This window comes from Prorops nasuta, unplaced genomic scaffold (genome assembly GCF_024137725.1).
Source record: "Prorops nasuta isolate Cenicafe-Biocafe unplaced genomic scaffold, Cenicafe_Pnas_1.2 PNAS00002, whole genome shotgun sequence".
Classification (NCBI taxonomy): domain Eukaryota; kingdom Metazoa; phylum Arthropoda; class Insecta; order Hymenoptera; family Bethylidae; genus Prorops; species Prorops nasuta.
This window is the reverse complement of record NW_027116799.1, coordinates 6,608,224-6,629,274: the sequence shown is the minus strand read 5'-3', so window position 1 is coordinate 6,629,274 and position 21,051 is coordinate 6,608,224. Positions and strand designations below refer to the sequence as shown.

Here is a 21,051-nt window from a genome sequence, read left to right as displayed (position 1 = left end):
TTTAAAAATAAATGGTTTTAACAGCTTAAGATTTATACCCTAACTTATCGTGTAGACGGTTTGTTCATAGTTATTTTGAACGACCGATGCAGAAAGCTGAATGGAGGGTAGAAGTTAGAGGAGAAGATTTATTGCCACCTCTTGGCCTTCATCATCCTGGACATCCTGGAAGTTCTGCACCATTTTTAGCACCACAGCCTTTGCAGGGCCCTAGTAAGCCAGAAGCAAGGCCACTGCCCCCAGCGCCAGGGCCACCTGCTCCAACATTCAGGTACCACTGGTACATTATAAATTTATATTCATTATTTGTTCAAAAAAAAATTATAGCTTGTACTATAATTATGCTCTTTTGTAGGCAACAACCACCACCTATGAAATCCTGTCTTTCGTGCCATCAACAAATTCATAGAAATGCCCCAATTTGTCCTTTATGCAAAGCTAAATCTCGATCGCGTAATCCAAAGAAGCCAAAGAAAAAAGATTAATTTTACATGAAAAGTATAATTTCATTCATAATCAATTATTTCATTAATCATTTTTCTAACTTGTAATGACTCAGATTTAAATATCTGTACAAGTGTATATGATATTCAGCTACTCGTGTGCTTATAAGATTTTTATGTTGTTTTTATTAGAGCTCATGTTTCTTAACAAATATAACAATGACATTATGTAAAACGAATCTTTTTTATCGATAAAAATAAATTTCAGGTTAATATTAGCTTGATCTTGTTTAAATATACTATATACTAACAAAAATAGCAAGGAAACAATTATTTTTTATTAAAAACATTTTATTCTTAGACACCAGTGAAAAAAATATATATAAATTATTCTATATTGCACGTAAATTAATGGTATTACTTATTTTTCCGGACTTCGATTATTGCATTGATTCACCATTTTCAAGTTTCGGTAAAAAATATTCAACAAGTAACTCCATGCTTATATTAAAATTGACATGTTTGTTTTATGAGCATTATATCATACCGACATCAACGATACTTAGGATCATTTAAAGTTCAAGTGTATCACTAAAAATATCACTATAATTATCGTACGTATCTACGAATATTAAGGTGGTTCTTGTCTATTTGCAAAAACTGCAAATAATTATTAAAAAATATATGTTGTTCTCCGAACTTCAAAAAATGTAATGCATTTTTTTCGTCATAGGTAACATAGGTTGCCGAAGAAATTCTAAAGAAAAACTTACTTGAAAAGTCTGATCTTAATTTACTCTTTATAGGAGACGGCGCGATTCTAAGTTGTAATATTCAGATTGCATCTCACAAAAACTAGACCAAACAAAAAAAGCCAAGGTATCAAAGTACGATTTTCGTACTTTTAAATGGTACAAAAAAAATGTGGTAGCCGAACTGAATATAAAGATATTAATTGTAAAAAATAAGAAAATGTAGTTTTTGCAGTGGATTCAGATGATTCAGACCGGACTAGTCAGACATAATTTACTTTCGAATTATATAAACTACTTTTTAATAATTGGAAAATTAATGCTAAATGATCAACTAATAGTTGAAATAGAATTTAAAAGAATATATTTCACTTTTATATTTGTGCTTAAAATATGTTTGACTAGTACGGCCTGAATCCATCGCAAGAACTACCTTAAAGAGTAAAATTGCAATCACAATTGACTAAAATTTAAGTAAATAAACTTATTAAATTATTAAGATTGAGAAAAAGTTTGTAAGATATCACACTGTGATTGAAGTACTTGACAAAAACCTTTTCGAAAGTTCGACAAATAAATTGCCTATAGTTTGTAAAAATGTAAATATCTGTATAAAAATATGTTTCTTTTTTCTATCCGTATTTAAGGTAACATTATGAAACTAGATACTCTGTGAATGGCAGTTGTTTAACCAAAGCCCGACTCTACCAATTCGATTTTCTAATAACAGATTTTTATAGTATAAATTCTTACAGTCCGTTTATCATGCCAATCAAATTGATAAAGCTTGGCTCAAGTAATCCTCTAAACTACTCGTGATTATCGTCAATTTCTTGGCCCATTTCTCTGTTTGACTTTTCTCCATCCACAGGCTCATTTTTCAATTTTACCTGAATTAGTGTAAGTGCCGTGCCGATTTCTTCTTTATCTTTCAGTTTGTTATCTTCGATTCTCGGAGGAATCAAACGCTGATTTACGATTTGGAGCCATATCATAGAAACGATGAGCATTACTCCAGTGATACCAAAGGTGTGATAAGTACCATATCTGGTATATATTACACTAACGAAAACAGGGCCTAAGACACGTGAAGCACAGCCAGCTCCTGTCATTAAACCCATCCAAACTCCCTGTGGACGTGGTCCAAGGACTTTACTAAAAATCGTTTGGATCAAAGTAACTCCAATGGGATATCCAACCGTAGTAAAACCATATCCTATAATAAATTGCAATGCAGTCATTTGTGGTGTATAACGACACCACTCCTGGGAACTAGGGCATCCTAGAATTTCTGTGCCGTTAGCATCCACTGTCAGATTATTATAAGCTAGAAAATAAATATTTATTTAATTTAATCTACCAATATAATATAAAATTCCGTACAATTAAATTACGATATCAACACTCACGTCCTAATTCAGCAATCTGTGGTGGATCTGGGCCCCAAGGAATACACAGTACCCTACCAATGATCATTACAAAGAATCCTCCCCAGAGCATAATTTTTCGTTCGGAGAATTTCTTGCAAAGAGGATTGATCATAGCAAAGGTGATACAGGCCACCACGGCACCGATGCTCATCATTAAGCCCATATAGTATAAAGCTTCCATTTTCGACCAAGCAAACTGATCCATTGTCAAAGAAGTTCCTAATCTGTAATACAAACAATTCGTCATTTTCCCTTCACACACATACAAACCTCTATATATATTAATAAAAACAAATTAAATCCGCACTCACGTCTCGAGAAGAACAAAATTAAAAACGAGAACAAAAAAGGCGCAAATTAATGTCCAAGATGCTAAATAATCAGGTTTAATTGCTTTCCACGTTTCTTCTTCTATAATAATAACATAAAAAGGACAAATAAATAAACTTAGAAGTTCTTTTTTAATTCCAATAAATCATAATCGAAATTATAAAATCTATTATATAATACTATAGATATTCAACCTGTAGCTTTCCCGTCATCCCTCATAGCTTCACGAATAGCAATTTTGTATTCAGTGAAGTTTCCAGGTAGAAACATGATGAAATTAAGAATTCCCATGAATACATTGATCCAACCTGCCATGGTGTACATATTAATTGGTAAGAAGAACAATGTAACACCCTTGTCTCCCAACGGTGTTACTGCAGCTTGCAAACCTGGACCAACGACGAAACCTAGTACCTATAAAAATAATTAAATCGTTAGCCAATTAACTCAGGTTTTGATTTTATAAATTTTTTTATTTACCTGTGCGAGAGAAACCATCGAGACAGCCTTTGTTCTTTCGGCAAGTTTTGTCGCTGCTGATAAATAAGATCTAGCGACAGCAATGTTGGCTGTAAAAAAATTAATTAGTAATTAATCACTCTATATTATTTCTAATTTCATAAGAACTAAATAAAGAAAATTATTAACCAGCACTGGCTCCTACGAGAAATCTGGCGGCTACCATGACAATTTTACCATCACCAGGCAAAATTTCTAACATGCTATATAAAGCGGATGCCAAGGTAAAAAGGGCCAATGTAATTAATAGAGGTAATCTAACAGAACCCCTTTTGTTTCCCCACCATCCTAATAATGGAGAGAACAACATTTGCGCCAAAGGATTCGCCGCCACCACATATCCCATAAACTCTTTTCCCGCGGTGGGATCAAGCTGAAAGCAAAATAGAATAATATTAAAATTAATAAGTTGTTTCAAGACTGAATGATGGCTTAATTATTTTTTGTCCTATTTTGCTTCACAGTTTGCCTTATCACGTGCATACCTTATCTAAGTATGGCCAGACTCCGGTTAGAATGATACTGAAGCCAAGAGACATCAAGAACATCGTAAAATAAATAATATAAATACTCTTCCATCTTTGTCTCCTCTCGGACGCAGTTTCCAGTTCATCGTCCATAGGAATTTCATCTCTGAAAAACTTGATCGATTAATATCTGTCAGTGACAAAGACTCACTTTTTTTAACGATTACTCAGAAAGCTAATATGGTAAACACACGCTTTGTTTGAACAGTGAGAGAAGGAGATGTAAACAAACAATTGCAACAAAGGTTCTTACAAAAACTTTTCCAAATTAATACTTATTTGTTTCGCAAGTAATCATTATTGAATTTCAAAGAGTGTAAATTAATAAGCATTCCTTACCTTTTGCTGCAAAGCTTTTTGCACCAATCCATTGGTCGTTTTGGTAATATTATTTATATATATATGTATATATATTGCTCTAAAATTAATGAGCTAAAAGATTAGACGTCCGCTGATTACGTTCGAAATTCTTGCTATCTCTTGTAACTATCTATAGATTTCAATTCCTGCATAAATATATATAGGTATGGAAATATCATAAATCGCTTTACCAGAATAGAAAAGATAACCGATAGTATGAATTTGTATCATTATTTACGATACGGGTGTGCTTGATCCTCGAAATGGAAAGAAAAAAGATAACGTTTTATAATGTAGGTCCGAAGAAAATCATCACATGATTTACAAAGGGGCAGAGTGCAAGGTTTATAATCCCCAAAGACAATAAAACAAGTAAATATTGGTTTATTGTAGACAATTTAATATTCAATTTATGCAAATTGATTCAATCGAGCAATCTGGAATATTGAGTTAGCACAATATACACGTTATAATATCGAGTTGGCTAAAAAATTACGGAAAAGCTTCGTGGTTCGTTGACTCTTAATTATATATTTTGCATAAAGCCTAGGAAATTTTAAAAATAGTCTAATGTAAGACAGCACAGAAATGAAGATGTTAACATATAAAAAAAAATTAAAGAATATTCAAGTTCTTTGAATGATTGTTCAAGCTGTTTCAAAGAGGAAAATCAACATGTATTATGAAAATGAGAATGAAAATGTTTTGCGAAGCTTATTGTCAAGCCAACAGTCGTGTTTACCTGTCATTCTTTGTTTCCAGAAGGTACATGGACCACCAGTTGCATTTTATTTTCTAGATCACCGAAGATCATCTGATACTATCAAGAGAATTTTTGGCTTGCTTCTTCATTGCACTGGCAAAATCGTCCAGGCCAGTAAACAACTAACGAGTATGTCTATTATATTAATAGAAGCCTCACTCCAATTTCATTGTACGTGGTGCATCATCAAACCAAGACGGACACTGCACTGCGCTGCACGCACACACAATACTTTCTCTCGCATTGATGTGACTTAAAGAGCTACTACCACGAGACGACGAGATACACTTTAAGCTCTTACTGGCTGCGGGATCTTTAAAAATCATGAAATGATAGTTCGACGAGACACCACCAGAGCAACAAATTTTAGAAGTTCTCAGCGACATCTTTCGATGGATGTATAAAATGAAAAAACGAAACCTCAGGTAATTATACAAGGTTTCTGGTTCTGGTGAAATTACACGTAGGATATTTCTGATATCAGAAGCTCTATGTGTAAACGACTTCGTAAAGTTGGATATTACTGAGGCACAAAGAGAATAGATTGTTGCTACGAATAATTGCGCATATATATCTTAGTAGTAAATCTCAAGTAAGTAAAAATTGCATCGGTATTATTAAACTCATCATTGATTGATCACCCTGTTCTTTGACATGTCATGTCTTTAGTTGTCAATTTGGAGTAACTGTAAATTATTTGTAGCTTTTACACTCCACATATCAATTGGATTAGCTTAAAAAATCTCGTTTATCTTCGTTTGGCCGTCATTTACTGTGATTTCTTCTTTTTCCCAATTACTGATTTGCATAGTCAACAAAAGTGAAAGCATGTTTTGCATATCTTTCTTTTATTCTTTTATTAGAACTTTCACTGCCCTGGCTAATGAGTAACACATGATTTTATGAAGATATTCTCTTTTTTGTAACCAGAGTGAAATAAAATATTCTTACATAAGATAGCAGATTTAATGTTAATTTTTTTCAAATGAACTTTACTCTCATTCATAAAATAATTTATACAGGTTTCTTATTTAAACTGTTTATATCCACAGAATGGTTGATGCAAATCCAGATAATTTACCTCCACAATCTGAGAGAGGATGGAATTGCTTGAAACAGCACATTTTAGAAAATAAGGCAAAAGCTTGGTTATGGGTTACCAGAGCACTAACTATTATATATAGCTTTGCATATTTCATTCCATTATTTGGGTAAGCATCTTTATCTATCTATACCTATTACCTTTTCTGCACATGCAAATCTAATAAAACATGTTTTGTTTTCAGGAATCCATACAATGCATACTATAAAGTATTAATCTGCAATGCAGCTACTAGTGCAATGCGTCTTCACCAAAGAGTGCCACAATTTCGGTTTAACAGAGAATTTTTTGAAATCATCTACCTGGAAGATTCTTCTCATTATTTATTTTATTCATTCACCTTTTTATATGCTGCTCCAGTCGCATGTATCCTTCAAAAAGTTTGATATTAATAGTTAGTAACAGTAAAAATAATTATTAGTTTCCTTAATATTTGCACAGTGGTACTAATACCTGTATTTCTATTTGCTTTGATGCATCTGGCAAGCTACTCCCTTACCTTGTTAGACGTACGTATTAATTTATTACCTAACATTTCCAGCTTATTGTGTAATAGCTTAATTAAAATTTTTTTAGTCATCACTGTTATTCATTACAATCTTCTTTTCATATTATAGTGTTTAGGACAGAACAGTTGGTGGGGAGCAAGACTCATGATTTCCTTGGTAGAGTTCCAGTCTCGGAATATTTTGCGTCTTTGCGCTCTTTGTGAAATAATTATTTTACCATTCACAGTCCTATTAGTTTTCACGTAAGGAGAATATTCGTTTTTAATCAATTAATTTCTAAATCTCTTGAATTTCAATAATTATTGTTTTTGTTTAGGGGACGTGCTGGTTTACTGACGCCGTTTATTTATTATCAATTTCTTAAATTGCGCCTGGCGTCACGTAGAAACCCATTTACCAGAAATGTGTTCATCGAGATTAGGAATGCCTTAAGCAAAGCGACCATGAATACAGCCATACCACAAATATTAAGAAAATTGATAAACGGCCTACTGATGCTCACTCAACAAATGGCCCCAGTGCACCAGTAGATGTTTAAGCCTATTTTATGTTTAAATCAATTTGTGTAAATTTTCCGAACTCTTGTATGGCACGTATCCTAATGTTATAGGATGCATTCAATGACATTTTCATACAATGGTATGCAAACAAATGGTGAAAATATCACAAAGAACATTCATTCTTTTAAGATGATTTATAGGTCTGTGAGAGAACAATCAAAGCTACACTGCAGAGAAACTGTTCAATGTGTAATTGTACATTTTTTTACTTCTAATTGTCAATTAAGGTACTTGTTAAACTTCCCGATGTTAGGTTTACCATCGACGGAAGGACATTTAATTTCTACTTTGATTTAAACTGAGTGGTGGAGTTTGATTATTTTATACACGGTGTTATCCTTGGTGGTAGATTTTTACAAAAATTATTCAGATAAATAATTCTAACAATTTTTTTCTAATTTCCGTTTCAATTATATTTACTCTTAGATAGGATAACTTACAATCATTTCTATTCAATCAATTTAAATGATTCTCAATTTTGTCCAAATTTATAAAATTGGTTGCATGTTCAATTTGTCTAGTGGGTAGATTATAAATTTTAGTGTTCATTTGAATCTTATATTCTTAGAGGCATTAAATCATTGTCTCATTAAAATTAAGTTTTCTTTTGTAATTTTACAAAGTAGAAAATTAATATTAAAGTAATATATTGCATAAGAGAAATTGAGAGAAATTACAAATATTTCATAAATAAAATTTTAATTACTGCAAAAAATTGAAGTCATTCTTTCCAAATAAATTCAAAACTTATTACAGCTATGACTGCAAAATGTTAATAAAAAAATTCAGAAGTTTCATTTTAAAATTTTTATTTATTCGTTAATTACACGCTGATTTGTGGAGGTTGAGGTAAATCCTTGGATACTTTTACCTCGGATGACGGTTGCGTTGGTGCAACTTCATCCTTAGGTTCAATGACAGAAACATTGTCAGGCAATGGTTTAGTTGGTCCATTCTTACCATTAGGATCCCATGGAAGCATAATCTTCACTTTAATACCAAGAACTCCCTGGCGTAATAATACGTGACGGGTTGCCGTATTCACGTACTTATTTGTCGGTTCACCCGAATGAATCATTAATCCATCAACAAATTTCATGGACTTTGCTCTCTGTCCACGTAACTTGCCACTAACTACAACTTCACATCCTCGAGCCCCAGATTCCATAATAAAACGAAGTACTCCATAGCAAGCCCTAAAGATGTATACAGAATTTATTGAATGAAGATACATATAATTGATAAGTAGATAAATAAAATTTCAAAAAACAAACCGTCGTACTGCAAGGCCTCCAATCAATTTGTATCTTAAGGATTCAGCCTGAGCAATAGCGCAGAGTCCACGAGTGGCCACTTTCTCTGCATATAAATCAACTTCTTGGTCTTTGAAGTTAAAACGCTTCTTTACTACAGAGGTAAGCTCTCTGATCCTGCGTCCCTTTTCTCCAAGTACACTTTGGGTAAGAGTGGCTAATAGGATGATTTCGGTACGGTTTGGTGTGACGCGTACCTCAACTCCAGAGTAACCATCCTCAGCCAGTTCACGAGTCAGGAACTCGTTCAACTCGGCCTTGAAAACTCCGTCTCCTACGAACTGTAAATGAAATGTACCATATATTGCCATGTTGGGATAAATATAACCTATAAATTGTTGCTCCTCACTTAAATAAAAGTACTTTAGATTTTATAATGAAATACAGCGTGCAGAAATATTAACACTTACTCCATTTATTTATAAACACTATGAACTATTCATTATTATTATTTTATTGGAGTAATAAAACTTTGCATGTGAACGGAACGTATGAGCGAGCATCCTAAAGCATCCATGGCAGCCACACATTAGGATGGAATAAGTTTAGATGCAAGTACAAAAATATTCATCCATGGATATTCATCGTCGAATATTTATAAATATTTTCTTAGAAAACTCCTTATAGAATGGTTAAAAACACAAACCTTCCTCTTCTTTGAGATCGACCGAGTCTCCATGTTTGACGTTGGAACAACAAAAGGACCAAAAAACTGTACTGGAAGCGGAAATACGTTTACTACACTCGGAATACCTAGTCAAAAAAGTGATGTAAAAAGAAAAATTGTTAAAAGATATATATAAATAAATACTTAGATTAATTTTAACAATAAATAAATGTTCTCTCCATAATAAATTTGAGATCACGATCGAATAAAAAATACTTCCATTGACCTCCCCAACTTTATGGCGGGATATTTGAAAAAAGGAAGTAAAGGAACTTTCACTTAGATTTTTCTTAAAGTTCCACAACAGATATGGAAAAATATTCAGATGACAATAATTGCTGAGAAATGCATTTAAGAGGAAAACAGGAGGAATGAAAGACAAAAAATTATAGTAACAGTTATATATTAATAGAAACTTAGTAGAGGCAAAATTGAATACTGTAGACCTCTGTATGCATTATGCGATGCAAATATATGTATAGGGGAGGCTGCGTCAACGGCTGTACTACACGCCACTACACGCTTGTACAATACGTCCCTGGTGTAATCAGATACGGGGTATAGGTGTATGTATGTGTGTGACGTTTATGTTACATTGAGTCAGAGAAGAAGTTGCTTATCCCGGTGGTGGCGTCGGTCGAGGAACGATGTCTTGCGCTTAGCATGGAGTGGAAAACACTCGGAAAAGCATTCTTAATAATAAGTTTAAGTCTTTTGGTAATTCCCATAAGAATCGGGCGAAACTCCAAGTCGGGCGCTGGTGAAATTAAGTTATTCGAAAGTTATGTCGCACGTTATAACAAAACTTACAGGCATAATCCGGAGGAGTACGGCAGAAGGTTCGAAAGATTTCAGGTGATTATCTCTCGTTGGATGAGTGCGTGTTAAGCTGGGAAAGTATATTGTATATACATATATAGATTTATTTACAGAAATCTTTGCGTGAAATTGAGAGATTGAACAGTTTGCGAACTTCGGAGGAAAGTGCTTACTACGGACTGACGGAATATTCTGATTTGGCGGAGGATGAATTTTTACAGAAAACTCTTCGTCCGGATATATCCGAAAGAGGTGAAAACTTTTTGGAATTCGTTATTTGCAGTGGCAGTGTTGTTTCAGAAAGCTTTTAATCCGACTGCTTGATTTTCGTTGAACAGGAGCGAGGCACAAAAGTAGTCCTCACCATCGGGAGCATCGGAAACCGGAAGTGGCTAATCGGCTTAAAAGAGCAGTCGCCGCCAGTGCAATACCGACAAAGGTCGATTGGCGAGCGAAAGGAGTTATTTCTCCCGTTAGAAGCCAAGGCTCGTGCGGTGCTTGTTGGGCTTTTAGCACGGTCGAAGTTATAGAATCCATGTTTGCCATTCAAAATGGCAGTCTTCGTCTCTTCAGTATACAAGAAGTAAGCGAAGAGCGCGACGCTTCTTGCAAACTTTCAACACAAGAAGAAATAATTCAAACGCTATACTATACACATATTGTATATCGCTTATCAATGCTTCTTTTGCTTGTTAATCAAGCGAACGAAATTTCCAGATGATCGACTGCGCAAGAAACAGTAACTTTGGCTGCAACGGCGGTGACATTTGTAGTTTATTGACGTGGTTAGTGGCTACAAAAGTCACTGTATTTCCTGAAGTAAATTATCCGCTAACCCGAAAAACAGAAAGCTGTAAGTTACAAGAGTAAGTAAACAGAAAACTTGGGCTGAACGAGAGCGAACTCTACTGCGTTATCTTGTCATAAATATAATATATATTACATCTAATCTATATAATCTATAATATAATCTCGAACATTGCAGTATCGCAACGAACAGATCAGGCATTCGAGTAAGCGATTTCACCTGTGATAGGTAAGAAGAATTGAATTTTCTCGTATTTTGGAGAAAATATTTTCGTGAGAAATGATAAACGAGCGTTGCGAACGGCTCTTTCCCTTTGCGCAAGTTTTCTGGACGCCGAGGATGAACTTTTGACAACGTTGGCTCAGCATGGACCGGTCGCTGCGGCCGTCAACGCTTTGCCATGGCAGAATTATCTCGGAGGAATTATACAGTATCACTGCGATGGCTCTTTTGCCAATTTGAATCACGCTGTCCAAATAATAGGCTACGACCAGTCTGCCAGCATACCTTACTACATCGTCAAAAACTCTTGGAGTACCTTGTTCGGGGACAAAGGCTATGCGTACATTGCCATTGGCAAGAATATGTGCGGTAAGGCCTAATTAACCTATTCGTGCAAATCATTCCTTCTTTATTTGCAATTTATTCGATTCGATAAAATCTAATCGAATTTTTCAGGCATCGCTCATCAGGTTTCAAGTTTAGACGTGCTGCTATAGTACAACCAAAGTTACGCCATATTATCCGACAATTTATTCATACATCTCTCTTATTGAATTACGAAGAATTTTCCTATATATTTTTGCTAATCGTGTAAAATTTGTGTATGAAAAATATCAGATTAAACGATGATGCTCTCTCGTCAATAATTATTATCCTCAGAGTTGTCTTGATTGTAGTTCGTGTGCCATGCGCTCCACGCGATGTACAGTTGTGTCTTCATCTTCTTTGATAAAGGTGGGATCAGATGACGTGGTATTAGAAAGGTGGACAGGTTGAACAAGTCCAAGAAGACTTTGTATCTGTCGCTAAAACAAATTTATCCCTTTACGATGATTCTGATTCAAGAGACAATTAGATGGATGCGTAAAAATTGATTTAGCCTCTCGTAATACCTCAGAGTAGATTTTAGGTAATGATATCCTGACGATCCTCCGGTTCCCAGCTGTTGAGAGCCGATCATTCTTTGAACCATGATGACGTGATTATCTGAAAGACAAGATACGAGTTAAAAAATCAATATACAGCTGAAGTGAAACTAGGGTTTCTATATAGTCGATAGAATCTTTCTAACATCTCCATTTAGTAATGAGAGAGTCTATGTCCATCAGTGCAGTGAGAATTTGATGAGGTTGGCTAAAGCGTGGTTCATCCCTGTACAACGTTATCATAATTGCACCCTGAAGTGCAGCGTGATTGAATCTTCTCTCGCCCCTTGAAACGAGGGCACTGTGCAGACTCTCGTTGAAGATCGTGTCGAAGACTGCTCGGCGCGAACGTAAACTGGCCATCAGGTACTTCCGGTGTTGCTCGCTTGGCTCCTTCTAATGGTAAAAGCGAGAAGAGAGAATTTGAGAGAAATGTATGGCTGGTGGATAGGGTAAGGAATCTGTTGAATATGAGCGATCATAGTTACTTGGGCTTCCTGTTCCTGTTGAGTGAGCATAGCCTCCACGGATACTCTGTATTTGCCCCAGAAGTCGAAGTCCTCTGGTTCCAGTCCTGGTGTCCTCGAGAGCCAACCCTGTACGAGGCAGCTGAGACTGGGCTCGTCCTCCGAACGACGAATGGCCTCAATGGCGTCAGGGTCTCTGCCAAACACTCGAGTGTAACTCTGATTGTACTTGACTCGATGCTCTTGCTTGACGCCCAGCTTGTTCTCCAGGAGGCGAAACTGCAACGATTGAAATCCTGATGCTGGGCAAAGGTAATCGCGAAATGCCATGAAATCCAACGGAGTCATCGTCTCGAGGATCGTGACCTGGTCCACCAGTAGCTGTCGAAGAGTCATCAATAACAAGGATTACTCGTAAAGCTAAGGATCGACTTTGCTCGATTTCGAAGGTTTCCCTCTCGGGGCGATCAATAGCAACCAAATCAAATATGGAACATTGATCGAGCCTCGATAGGTAAACCACACCAGGAGTCCAGCTTGCGGTATCGGAAAGATGTCGAGTCAACAGGATAGCGTACGTACGTACTACGTAGCATATTTAATACATATACTTATTTCTGTATTCATAGTCACGCACGCAAGCCAATGCAGGTGTCGTATATCGTCTAGCAGTATTATCTTACCAGAACACCATTGCTATTTGTAAGGTTCCCACATTCTCATCTATCTATTTCTGCGACAAACAGCCTGGCCAATGGCTACAAAAATTTCGCAATTCTATGATCCTATTACTTCCAACTATTTCTTGCACCGGAATAGGATCCGATAAAGAAGCGGATTAGCAGCAGCACCTCTTTCGAATCTCGCGAGAATTGAAATTCATTGTCTCGCCTAGATATCGATCAGTAGGTACTAATAAAATTAGTCGTTGGGGGCTCTATAATCGGCTTGTCGCCAAGGGGGTTCTTCACCCTTCACTGTCACTGTCACCCGCGAGTCCACCTAAAAATCCACCACACCCCACTTCCTTCCTCAAGTTTTCTTCTCGTCCAATCGGAACGAACAAACGGTGAACTGCAGTCTGCTATTGGCTGGGATCAAGCGGACCAAGCTTTAGTTTCCGTATTCTCTCTTCAGCCGCACTTTCCGCACTGCGTTTACCATTTCGAATCAATATTTTACACAGAAAGTTGCAGAAAGGGTAGCTATAAAAAAAATACTGCAATTAGTATAGAGCTTGGGCCGTACTTTCAGGATCAGGACAATGCGATTGAGCCTCTTGAGAATCTCCAGTGTTTTCGTCTCGTTGAGATAACGCGGTAAACCATTTCTAGATGACGAGGAGCCACTGCTGGAATTCCTGGTAGTACTCTCGTAGCCAATTTTCTCGCAACTGAACAGTTCACGGACAGAGTCGAGCTCGTAAATGATTTGCTTGAACCAAAGCTCGTAAGCTGAAAACAATCGTTCATTGGTTGTAAGACTAAAATTCTCTTCTCGCATTTTTGTGTACAAACATTTCAAGGAAGCATAAGAAAGAGAGAGAGTTCTCAATGTTAATTAAGTTTTTAATGTTAATTAAGTTTTTAATGTTAATTATATACTTCAGGGAGTGAAGCTCAAGTGTAGCAACATTAAACTACATATATATAACCAAATTAAAAGAATTCATTTTTTTAATTTAAAACTTTAATTATGTCTTTAAAATAAAGTTAGCAAATATTAAAAAGTGTCCAAGTGTTCTTTAAACAAATTTAAAAACTTGATAATTCAAGAAAAGTATACTCGGTGCCCTGTTCGCATGTTAAGCTCGTGGCACACTAGGCTGGATTTCATGCCAGTTTACTTGCTAGACTTGTTAGGACCAATGAGATTTTTACTTTTTTTTAACGGCTGAATCGTTATTAGTCTTCACAAATCTAGCAAGGGATCCAGTATGATGGCCGGCATAGTTTGCCACTAGCTCAACTTACTTTTATTATTTTGTGCGAGATTCTACCGAGTGTCTTGATATATATGTCTAGACCCTTTATTACCTTGATGCGTGACGATGAAAAGATGTTCGTCGTGCACTTTCGCGTTGTACTCGACGCTCAGCAATCTTTGAGCCGAAAGAATCTTGTCCAAACGAAGATACTCGCCGTACAATAAACCCGGTCCATCCGTCATGTGTTCACCCTCTTGACTCATCTCTTCCCTGAAATAAACCATTTTTCCCTCTCATTTTTATATTCTATATTATACTTTCTCTCTGTGTGGTTTAAATCGAGCAAATGCATTTATTATCGCGTTTCGGGACCAGGTCGCAAAAAAAGAGCAAAAAATTCTGGTGAGTCGAGCAGAGTAATCACGTACAAACAAGATGCTGCGGGCTTATCGCCTTCTTCTTGGTGTAAAAATACTCCAAACTTGTTATTGTCGCAATCCCAGAATTATCAGCTCGCGAGGCGAAAATCACATTTAATATTGGACGAAATTAACTGCTATATGCTTCTGGGACTCCCTCTGGAGGGTGGAGAGGGTGTGTGAAAAGGTAAACGAACGAACGAAAATAAAGAGGGGGAGAAAGAGAGAGAGAATGGTACTTACGAGATATCCGATAGAGGACACGCCATTTCCGTTTTATTCGTCGATATACCGTCGTTTATAGCCCTCTGCTTCCTTTCTTCACCAACGACAAAATCTTTTTCTCGTTATCAGGCTTGTTTATTACTGCAACAAGGATGAAATATATTCGGTGGATGGTATGTGTGAGATTTTCGGTCTGCTTGTTTCTTGCAGATTTTGGCGGTTTGGCGGTGCAAGTGGGTGACAGGTTATGTACAATAGAAGGTTTCTGCACTAACCTGATAGATTGTCGATCGAAGCAAGGGACTTGATGCATGTTAGCTGGAGGATGGTTGGAGGGCAACTAAAGAGCTACTAGCGAGTGGCCTATACTGCTGCCGATAGGACATGGCAATCCCTCGTGCAAGCAAAACCGCAAGCACGACTAAAAACATTGATGTGTACGTACACGTTCTCGTGTAAACAGTCTTTCGTAACGCGAATTGCGAGGTCCGATCGACCTCTCGCCGGCAAGAAAAATTCAATATTGGTCAACCGAGAATTACGTATCAAGTAATAGACATTTTTCTTTCTTTTTCTTGTTTATACTACACTCGTGCAGTCGTGCAACCAATACCGTTATCATTCAAAAAACACTCTGGTTCCCGCGCGCTGGCTGACATTCATCCAGATATACTTTTTCTCTCTCTCCCTCTTTATTTATATAGCATACATTGTATAATATAGTTATACATGTATCAGCATTTTATGCTCCAGTGCGCTTTTACGATATAAATAAAGATTTTGAGCGCGTGGAGTGAAAATGTAAAATCGATCGAGTATCCGATCAGTCTTGAGAAACTACCACTAGGTGTAGCTACCTGTCCAGCGGGAAATTGTGTAAAGTGTTGTTTAGCATCAGCTTATTAGACGGGAAGAAGAAGGAAAGCGTCGAGATGCAGCTTGCGTTATTTATGGTACAGAGCGCTAATGAGTGTTTCGTGTAATTACGAGAGGAATTATGATTAATATGCAATTATAAATTAAAACTGTATCGGCAGCAAGGAGTATTATTGATGGATTAAAGCCGCTTGATACATAGCGTCGGTATAGCATTAGCATTGGAGGATTTATATTGGATCGGTAATGCGCCGGTATCAATTGGTATTATAAATACTTTAAAGAGATAACAATGTGGGAGTGGTTGCACGGTATAGGAACCGTACATACACCAACGCAATGTGTAGTAGTGAATATGCATACTATCAGCGCTGTCTATCGTTAATTATTGTAATTTTCGAGTGTATTTTTCGTATACGTATACAGATTACAGCCACACATTCACACTTCAATATCATCAATCTTCGTGTTAGTGTGCACAGTGCCTATATTGCTTCGAAGAGTGGGTGTGATACGATACATTGGCATAATTATGGTAAGTGTATTAGTGTGGGTGCTGGTAAATAATGCTGCTAGCTGCTACATATAATTGAAGATCCAGTTTGGACCGTCGTCGAACTTGTCGTGCTCTCGGTTAGCCTGTCAGACTCTGTGGTCAATATAGATATATATTTATATATAGTAACTTGTAGAATACGGTAAGAAAAATATGAAATAATAATAAACTAGTAAAAATAATCGCTATATATTTATCTCAATGGTTTGATTGTATCAGTGATTCCAATAAAACAATTTCAAGGGAAAATGTCAAAGCCGATTTTCTATACCTTGGACATGAGTCCGTGTTGCCGATCAGTGTACCTGACTAGTGCAGCCATTGGAGTCGATTTTGAAATTCGAGAAATCGATATCTTCAAGAGCGAGCATCTTAGCGAGGATTTCGTGAAGGTAAGCCTGTGAAAATGGATACTCGTCTGTGCGGAAAATATACATATAGTATAATAAGAAGACGAAAGACTCTTGGCTGTTAACGCTTTTATAATCCCGTTTTATCCGTTCTTAATTTATTTTCACCTTTCCACAGATTAATCCTGCGCGCACCATCCCTACACTGGACGACAATGGATTTATTCTGGCCGACAGGTGAAACACTCGTTTTAATCACCAATTAAAATCGATCGATATAAAAGACACCGTAAAGTAATTAAAAAAGTTTGAGAAATCTCTTTCTGAATATTTCATAAAAAAGTTAGAAGCTCGTCAAGCTGCTTTTCAAGCGAGTAAACAAAATTGAAAAACTTTTCGTCTCTTTCAGCCATGCGATCATGTGTTATCTGGTCTCTAAATACGCCAAGGACGATAGTTTGTACCCAAAAGACATTCATAGGAGAGCAAAGGTTGATCAGTTTCTGTATTTCGACGCGAGCGAGCTCTTCCCTCCGTTGAAAAGAGCCTGCGTGAGTATACGTGTCTGTCATACTGTACCAACTGGTATACACAATACATGTGTAGACACAATCGCAGCTGTTGTTTACCAATTGCATTCCACCACCATGAATTTCATTAGCCCAGCGAATCTTGAATGATTAATCGGTGAGAAGCTTTCAACGGTTCTGAAGAGTATTATTTATTATTTCTCGCAGGCAGCGAAGGCGTTCGGATAGTAAAAAAGTTTAATTATAATTTTATCCATTAAAGATGGGGGAATGTACTGGAAAGCTTCGTAAAGGTGGTAATTTTATCTTTACGCTCGGCAGGAAGTTGCCGATAAAGCCCAGTTCTGTAGTACTTTAAGGAATAATTTTCGTATTCAATAGTTTTCCAAGGCTGTGCAGTCCTCGCTCGGTCGGTAACGGTGGGACATTTTCTTTAGTACTGTGGGATGTGTGTTTACGGTGAACGAGTGGGTTGAGGAAAAGGTTCGGGGTGGGGGTAGCGAGTAGTAGATAATGTGGGTTATGTCGCAGGACATAGGTAAACGTAGCAGTCTGCACGAGCAGTTTACGCACCTCTTTCAGTAATTCGGAAAAATCGAAGGGTTTAGCGGCGCACTATTTGATAGTCGACCAATGGGGTTTTAATGAAATTCACCTTTGCTAGGGAGAAATATTATGCTATTCTGGTAGGAAGTTACTACCAGCCGACGTGCTTTTATAGTGCTTAATAAAGTTGGCTAACTGCATATTCTTGTCGGTAATGGCCTGGCAGGTCCGCTTCTACTCACAATTTTTCCTCCTCACCGACCCTGCAGAACTCGCGATATTACACAATCATCAAATGCTGTTTTTATTAAATTTCGAATTATCATAAGACAGAAAAACACTTTGCATCCTCTTCACTTTTTGCTTTTCCCATATTTCTTTTCTACATCTGATTTTCTGATTCCTGTTTCTAGAAACCGATCGTCATGAAGAGGACTACAAGCGTGCCAGATGATCAGTTGGAGGCTATGAAGACACCCTGCGTTTATCTCGATGAATATCTGGATGGAAAAGTATTTCTCACTGGCGACTCTTACACCATTGCGGATATTGCCTGTTTCAATACGATCACCTGTATCATTGTAAGTCGAATTTTACAAATTGAGCTGGAGGAACGTTCCAAGAACGTTTTTGACACTACCCAGCGTGATTCGTTGGAATAATGGAAAAACGTGTGAATATAATAACCTATTCTTTCTTCGCTGTCTTTTCAGCCTTTTGTGTCCATGGAGGAACTTCCGAATATAGTCGCCTGGATGGAAAGATGCGAGGAGCAGTTTCCGGAATACGAGAAGTTTGGCGCGCCAGGATGCAATCAGTTGCAGGAATTAATTCGCCAGCAACTTTCTACCTCGACATAACAAAAATGGGGAAAAAATAATACAAGTTTTGCCAAATCGCCTCATGACATTATTCCGTTAATTTAATATTATATTCCTATAACTCGAATATCAATATTATTATGTAGAATGCAGAGCCGATGCGATAACCCTGCTTTCATTAATTTTATCCAATAGCTTTAATTAACTATTAGCTGCAGCTGAGCTGAATAAAAAAAAACGTCCTTCGAAATATTTTCCTTTTAATAGCGTAATGTTACACTGCCATGGTAATTTGATTTGGTTGGTGAAATGTTTTCCCTTTTTTTTCATTCAACGAGCATAACAATTTTTCGTTACCTTTGCTCATCGTTCGCTTCGTATCGAATTCGCGTAATCCAATTTTCGTGCATTAGCTGAAAATTATTCTGGAAAATTTGCTCGGTGATCATTTCCAAGCATATTTTGTTATCGATAAGAGAATAACGAAATATCATGGGACGATGTACGCCTGTGCAGAGTTGCGACTCTTAATCCGCAATTACAGCAAGCGTCAAGTCAGGCTGACTTGTTATTCCAGAAAAATCTCCAGACTAGGTAGTAGAGTGTCACTCATCGAGAATAACGATTATTTCATCCCTAACAGGTGTTCGCCTATTTTTATTGGATTTTCGTGGGGAAAAAGTAATGGAAAATTGCTGATAGCCTCCGTTCTACGCTCTCGAGGCGGCACAGCGAGCGGTAATATAAGAAAAAAAGAAGAAAACGGTTGCACAATGGAGTACCTAGCCAGGAGATCTTGAATTTCTCTTTTGAATTTCATAATAGTAATTTGGATCGAACGTTACTAAGGAAGGCATAATGAGGAAACAAATGGTTATTTATAATTATTCGCTATGAAAACTGAGAATTTGTAAGGATCTGTCCTGCTGCTTGAAGGTATTATTAGAGAGCTAACCGACCACGTAATTCTCGCGTAACCATTGACATTGAATCTTACGTGGATTCGCACGATGCTTTTTCACCGCTTATCTTAAGCAGCCGCGAGAGTCTTGACGCGTTCCGCTTTCGGTTACTGCTATTATCCCACCACCGTTCCATTTTCGATATCAAATTCCACGAATTAACAGCTTCTGTCTTTTCTCGAGAATTTTTCTTCTCGCATATATATATATATATATTTTTATTAGCTCGAATCGTTCATATTTTTTCCTAACCTTTAATCGCGCGGATTATAATGCACTCGAATGCTTTTAGTATCCAGTTCCCTCTCTCTATTGTCTCAAGGGATCAAGTTTATCGGGTCGAGACAGCATTTCAAATATTCGATTCCGTTCCTCGCAATGACAAAATGGAGATGGTCGATTTATTGCGCAACAGTCCTCGCTTTGCAATTATCTCCGAGGTTCGATTCTTGCAAGTTTTTCGATACTAGCAAATTTTATCTTCGTCATTCGTGAATTTCCGCGTTTGGCAAATATTGCAAGTCAGAAATAGTGGGGTATATACTATAGTGTAATATCGGTGTAAGAGTATGAACGGTGACCTTGGCAGAGGGAAAGATAGCACGGATTAATTACAGCCGTGAGGCCTAATATTCGCAATACGTGATTCTTCGAAAATCGTTTGCCAGTAACAACTAATTATCTCTCCTGTCGCAGCAACGTATTTTCGGCTCTGTAATGCAAAAACTGAACTTTGAATCTTCTCTTATATATATTATACACACACATATATATATATATATATATGCGGTGCTAAGAGGGATGTTCGAGTTGGTTATGCTCTTCTTTTATACATCTTTTATATTGGAACCCAAACATCACTGTAATAATTCCTAGTAACGTCACAGATCTCAGCTTTCACGCTTCTCACTCGCACTTTTTTTCATTCGCTCACAAAGGAGAGCTCATTCGATTGGGCTTCTGCGAACTTCCAGCTCGTTTGCTCGATGTTATTTTTCTCCTTTTACATCCCTCGCCTTTTTAGTCCTTTTTAAATACCTTCCAGTCGTGTCCTACCTCTTGAGCAGTCTGAGTTGTGATCGGGATAACAGTCTCCGTCTCTCTTGAAAAAAGGAGCAGGATTAGGCAAACTAGAAAATTTATAGAGAAATTAATAAAATTATTTCTTGTAAGAAGCGCGGTGCAACTATGGAAGAGAGGTTAGCTTGTAGAGGGTGCTCTGCATTGTCTCGTAACGTCGGCTAACCTAAAATTATTTTATAACACTGAGGTCACTTTCTAAAGTGTCTCTCTTTCTCTTCGGACAAAGTTTCATTTTAATG

At 37.0% G+C, this 21,051-nt stretch overlaps 6 protein-coding genes across 8 annotated transcripts; 3 read left to right on the top strand and 3 right to left on the bottom strand.

Annotated features, from left to right (window-relative positions):
* Nucleotides 1–55: 55 nt before the first annotated feature.
* Nucleotides 56–5,421, bottom strand: Cln7 (CLN7/MFS domain-containing 8). Its single transcript, XM_066740303.1, has 10 exons — nt 5,104–5,421; nt 4,341–4,507; nt 3,960–4,107; nt 3,604–3,847; nt 3,436–3,524; nt 3,150–3,369; nt 2,937–3,036; nt 2,605–2,849; nt 2,086–2,522; nt 56–277 (listed from the first exon to the last, which is right to left on the bottom strand). Exons 2-10 carry the CDS (start codon nt 4,370–4,372, stop codon nt 152–154), a joined length of 1,641 nt encoding a protein of 546 aa, XP_066596400.1. The 5' UTR covers nt 4,373–4,507; nt 5,104–5,421; the 3' UTR covers nt 56–151.
* Nucleotides 5,422–5,532: 111 nt separating this feature from the next.
* Nucleotides 5,533–7,959, top strand: Kr-h2 (Krueppel homolog 2). Its single transcript, XM_066740359.1, has 6 exons — nt 5,533–5,716; nt 6,177–6,335; nt 6,411–6,592; nt 6,668–6,735; nt 6,844–6,977; nt 7,052–7,959. Exons 2-6 carry the CDS (start codon nt 6,178–6,180, stop codon nt 7,263–7,265), a joined length of 756 nt encoding a protein of 251 aa, XP_066596456.1. The 5' UTR covers nt 5,533–5,716; nt 6,177; the 3' UTR covers nt 7,266–7,959.
* A 128-nt stretch (nt 7,960–8,087) lies between these two features.
* RpS3 (ribosomal protein S3) lies at nt 8,088–9,329 on the bottom strand. Its single transcript, XM_066740366.1, has 3 exons — nt 9,255–9,329; nt 8,570–8,889; nt 8,088–8,491 (listed from the first exon to the last, which is right to left on the bottom strand). The coding sequence occupies exons 1-3, from the start codon at nt 9,285–9,287 to the stop codon at nt 8,119–8,121; spliced, it is 726 nt and encodes a 241-aa protein (XP_066596463.1). The 5' UTR covers nt 9,288–9,329; the 3' UTR covers nt 8,088–8,118.
* Nucleotides 9,330–9,887: 558 nt separating this feature from the next.
* Nucleotides 9,888–11,753, top strand: LOC136783272 (cathepsin O-like). 2 transcript variants are annotated; one of them, XM_066743313.1, is made up of 7 exons: nt 9,888–10,130; nt 10,208–10,346; nt 10,433–10,677; nt 10,812–10,960; nt 11,080–11,130; nt 11,225–11,493; nt 11,581–11,753. In XM_066743313.1, the coding sequence occupies exons 1-7, from the start codon at nt 9,939–9,941 to the stop codon at nt 11,619–11,621; spliced, it is 1,086 nt and encodes a 361-aa protein (XP_066599410.1). In that variant the 5' UTR covers nt 9,888–9,938; the 3' UTR covers nt 11,622–11,753. The 2 variants fall into 2 exon arrangements, with proteins under 2 accessions (XP_066599410.1, XP_066599401.1); XM_066743304.1 differs by having other exon boundaries at nt 10,196–10,346.
* vermilion (Tryptophan 2,3-dioxygenase vermilion) lies at nt 11,618–15,633 on the bottom strand. The gene is made up of 8 exons (XM_066743289.1): nt 15,364–15,633; nt 15,107–15,229; nt 14,554–14,714; nt 13,766–13,971; nt 12,539–12,898; nt 12,197–12,446; nt 12,018–12,111; nt 11,618–11,930 (listed from the first exon to the last, which is right to left on the bottom strand). Exons 2-8 carry the CDS (start codon nt 15,130–15,132, stop codon nt 11,765–11,767), a joined length of 1,263 nt encoding a protein of 420 aa, XP_066599386.1. The 5' UTR covers nt 15,133–15,229; nt 15,364–15,633; the 3' UTR covers nt 11,618–11,764.
* Nucleotides 15,634–16,020: 387 nt separating this feature from the next.
* On the top strand, nt 16,021–18,998 carry LOC136783051 (glutathione S-transferase 1-like). 2 transcript variants are annotated; one of them, XM_066742860.1, is made up of 6 exons: nt 16,021–16,662; nt 16,764–16,912; nt 17,049–17,107; nt 17,280–17,421; nt 18,360–18,527; nt 18,660–18,998. In XM_066742860.1, exons 2-6 carry the CDS (start codon nt 16,769–16,771, stop codon nt 18,804–18,806), a joined length of 660 nt encoding a protein of 219 aa, XP_066598957.1. In that variant the 5' UTR covers nt 16,021–16,662; nt 16,764–16,768; the 3' UTR covers nt 18,807–18,998. The 2 variants fall into 2 exon arrangements, with proteins under 2 accessions (XP_066598957.1, XP_066598947.1); XM_066742850.1 differs by having other exon boundaries at nt 16,023–16,662; nt 16,740–16,912.
* The last annotated feature ends 2,053 nt before the right edge of the window (nt 18,999–21,051 follow it).

Bases quoted from the DNA above. Each gene is read 5' to 3' on its own strand.
- LOC136783272 (XM_066743304.1), top strand. From the start codon at position 9,939: ATGGAGTGGAAAACACTCGGAAAAGCATTCTTAATAATAAGTTTAAGT. The intron at 10,961-11,079 runs GTAAGTAAACAG...CGAACATTGCAG, and splicing joins GAAAGCTGTAAGTTACAAGA to TATCGCAACGAACAGATCAG. The intron at 11,131-11,224 runs GTAAGAAGAATT...CCTTTGCGCAAG, and splicing joins AGCGATTTCACCTGTGATAG to TTTTCTGGACGCCGAGGATG.
- Cln7 (XM_066740303.1), bottom strand. From the start codon at position 4,372: ATGGATTGGTGCAAAAAGCTTTGCAGCAAAAG. The intron at 3,525-3,603 runs GTTAATAATTTT...ATTTTTTTACAG, and splicing joins TCTCGTAGGAGCCAGTGCTG to CCAACATTGCTGTCGCTAGA. The intron at 2,850-2,936 runs GTGAGTGCGGAT...TTTGTATTACAG, and splicing joins AATTTTGTTCTTCTCGAGAC to ATTAGGAACTTCTTTGACAA.
- vermilion (XM_066743289.1), bottom strand. From the start codon at position 15,132: ATGGCGTGTCCTCTATCGGATATCTC. The intron at 12,899-13,765 runs GTACGGCCCAAG...ACTCTTCGACAG, and splicing joins GCATTGTCCTGATCCTGAAA to CTACTGGTGGACCAGGTCAC. The intron at 12,112-12,196 runs GTTAGAAAGATT...CTTGTCTTTCAG, and splicing joins TCTCATTACTAAATGGAGAT to ATAATCACGTCATCATGGTT.
- Kr-h2 (XM_066740359.1), top strand. From the start codon at position 6,178: ATGGTTGATGCAAATCCAGATAATTTACCTCCACAATCTGAGAGAGGA. The intron at 6,336-6,410 runs GTAAGCATCTTT...TTTTGTTTTCAG, and splicing joins TATTTCATTCCATTATTTGG to GAATCCATACAATGCATACT. The intron at 6,593-6,667 runs GTATCCTTCAAA...ATATTTGCACAG, and splicing joins ATATGCTGCTCCAGTCGCAT to TGGTACTAATACCTGTATTT.
- LOC136783051 (XM_066742860.1), top strand. From the start codon at position 16,769: ATGTCAAAGCCGATTTTCTATACCTTGGACATGAGTCCGTGTTGCCGA. The intron at 17,108-17,279 runs GTGAAACACTCG...CGTCTCTTTCAG, and splicing joins GGATTTATTCTGGCCGACAG to CCATGCGATCATGTGTTATC. The intron at 18,528-18,659 runs GTAAGTCGAATT...CTGTCTTTTCAG, and splicing joins ATACGATCACCTGTATCATT to CCTTTTGTGTCCATGGAGGA.
- RpS3 (XM_066740366.1), bottom strand. From the start codon at position 9,287: ATGGAGACTCGGTCGATCTCAAAGAAGAGGAAG. The intron at 8,890-9,254 runs GTTTGTGTTTTT...TTTCATTTACAG, and splicing joins CGATCTCAAAGAAGAGGAAG to TTCGTAGGAGACGGAGTTTT. The intron at 8,492-8,569 runs GTTTGTTTTTTG...ATACATCTTTAG, and splicing joins GGAGGCCTTGCAGTACGACG to GGCTTGCTATGGAGTACTTC.